The 2089-nt window shown below is 42.3% G+C and overlaps 2 protein-coding genes across 2 annotated transcripts in view; one reads left to right on the top strand and one right to left on the bottom strand.

Annotated features, from left to right (window-relative positions):
- Nucleotides 1–2089, top strand: part of trim9 (tripartite motif containing 9) — a 107974-nt gene that overhangs the window by 35265 nt on the left and 70620 nt on the right. The gene's annotated exons all lie outside the window — the stretch shown is intronic.
- The window catches only part of tmx1 (thioredoxin-related transmembrane protein 1), a 7603-nt gene that overhangs the window by 3238 nt on the left and 2276 nt on the right, over nucleotides 1–2089 (bottom strand). The window contains exon 3 of the mRNA XM_037694640.1: nucleotides 473–518. Within this exon, the coding sequence (XP_037550568.1) occupies nucleotides 473–518 (46 nt within the window). The remainder of the gene's footprint in view (nucleotides 1–472; nucleotides 519–2089) is intronic.

Below are 2089 nucleotides of genomic sequence, written 5' to 3'. Positions count from 1 at the left end.
ACACATCAGCAGCAACATGAGACACATCAGCAGCAACATGAGACACATCAGCAGCAACATGATGTGATTATCCTGGTTAGAGAAAAACAATCTGATCATCTTTGTTTGGTAAAATAACCTGAAATCTTTCTGTTTTACAGTTTATGTCCAACCAGCTGTTCAACGTACAGATGTGGTTGGATCTGCAATGAACTGTTGTTTCAATGTCAACATTTTAAATAGTGTTTGCAAAGTTTTGATGCTTGAACACGTTTGTCAACAACACACAAACAAAGAGACAAAAACAGTTTTGACTTTGTTGGTGAGAATATTTTGACTTTAGCAAGAAATAAATCCACGAGCTCAGACGGGACTTTTCGTGTTAGTGAGACTGACAAGAACTGCAGCAGACGAAAAGACACAATGGACTAAACACACACACACACACACACACACACACGGAAGCAACAAAAACCACCAAACATAAACTTACTGGTAAATAGTAGGAAGTGACGTTATGATGAATCGCCCGCTCAAACCTTACAAGAAGAAAAAAGATTAGCACTGCGAGTAAACAAGGAGGAATATTTTTAATCACCGTGACTCCGTCCATTTTACTTGATCTGATTTGTTGAACGGGGAGGGGTTGCAGGGATCTGCTGCCTATCTCAAGCAGACACTGAGGGAGGGGGGACACCCTGAACAGCTCCCGAGTCCAGCACAGAAACCACATCATCACATTTCATGTAGGAAAGCTGCAGACCCTGAAAGGGTTTTTGATCCGACTTCAACCATCTCGTGGTTTCTGCCACAGGAAGTTTCACCCAGCGCTGGTAAAAACTGCACCTCGTTTCCTCAACAAGAAGGTAGAGGCTGAGCTCGTCTCTCGTGATGAACAGTTACGGTTTTATACAGCCACAAAGACGCGAGTTAGAAACAATGAATCGTCTTGGATTCTGTTTGAGCTTTCATGGACGTCAACAGAGCGCGCTGCGACGGTGAAGGACAAAACTTTACAGCGATGTATCGTTTAGTTTTGTGAACAATGAGTGAAGATGAAATGTTTTGATGCTAAGGAACAAATTCAGATTAAATATAGACCGTTTACCAAACTCTTTAAATAAACTGTACATGTCTCAGTCATGTCCTGTGGTCGGCTTGTAGAGACATGGATTATTTCAACAGGGTTTGAATTGATTTATGATGTGCTGAATTATTTTATGTAGTTTGACATCACCTACATTAAACACAAGACCATATGGTTATTAAAATTGTGAGACTAACCTGTATAAATAAAGGTTGCATGAATACCTACAGACTGAAACTAGTGGTTCAAACAGGGAAGAACTTGCATTTCTAAATAAATTAGTACAAGATACAGTGGGGGGGAAACTGAAAACACTAAAATCGTCTCGGAGAAAGCAGCTAGAAGTTATAAAGGTCACTCAGGTTAACTAGAGTTCATGATCCAAAAAAGTTCAATCTGGTCCTCTGGACATTCAAAAAAACAAAACAAAGCAAAACAACAAAAAAATGTAGAAACGTTTCATCTCTCATCCGAGAGACTTCCTCAGTCTGAGGTGCTGTTTTCAGCTCAGTCTCTTAAATAGCACCTTCTCAGAGTGGATCAACCAGTTTGCTGCTGACAACCAAAACCAGCTGATCACATGCTCAAGAAGGACCATCAGCCTAACAATGGATCATTAGCACACTGATGGCTGTTTACTGTTCACAGAGGGCTGAGTGATACTAGCAATCACAGCATTGTAAGAGGGGGACAGTTGAACCCGGAGGCCTCCACCCCTGTTTAATGATGGACGGTTTCTTTTCACAAAGATGGCCTCCTTTACTCCTCTCTCAAACCATCGTTCCTCTCTGTCCAGGATGTGAACATCTTCATCCCTGAAAGAGTGACCGCTGGCCTGGAGATGAGTGTAGACCGCAGAGTCCTGGCCTGATGATGTTGATCTTCTGTGCTGGTCCATCCTTTTGGCCAGAGGCTGTTTAGTTTCCCCGATGTAAGACTGATCACCCTCCTGACACTGAACAGCATACACAACATTACTCTGTTTGTGCCGGGGGACTGGATCTTTGGGATGAACCAGTCTTT

The sequence above is a fragment of the Nematolebias whitei genome, chromosome 21, assembly GCF_014905685.2.
Source record: "Nematolebias whitei isolate Nwh7 chromosome 21, NemWhi1, whole genome shotgun sequence".
Classification (NCBI taxonomy): Eukaryota; Metazoa; Chordata; class Actinopteri; order Cyprinodontiformes; family Rivulidae; genus Nematolebias; species Nematolebias whitei.
The sequence above is the reverse complement of the archived record's forward strand: the minus strand, read 5'-3'. Positions and strand labels throughout refer to the sequence as shown.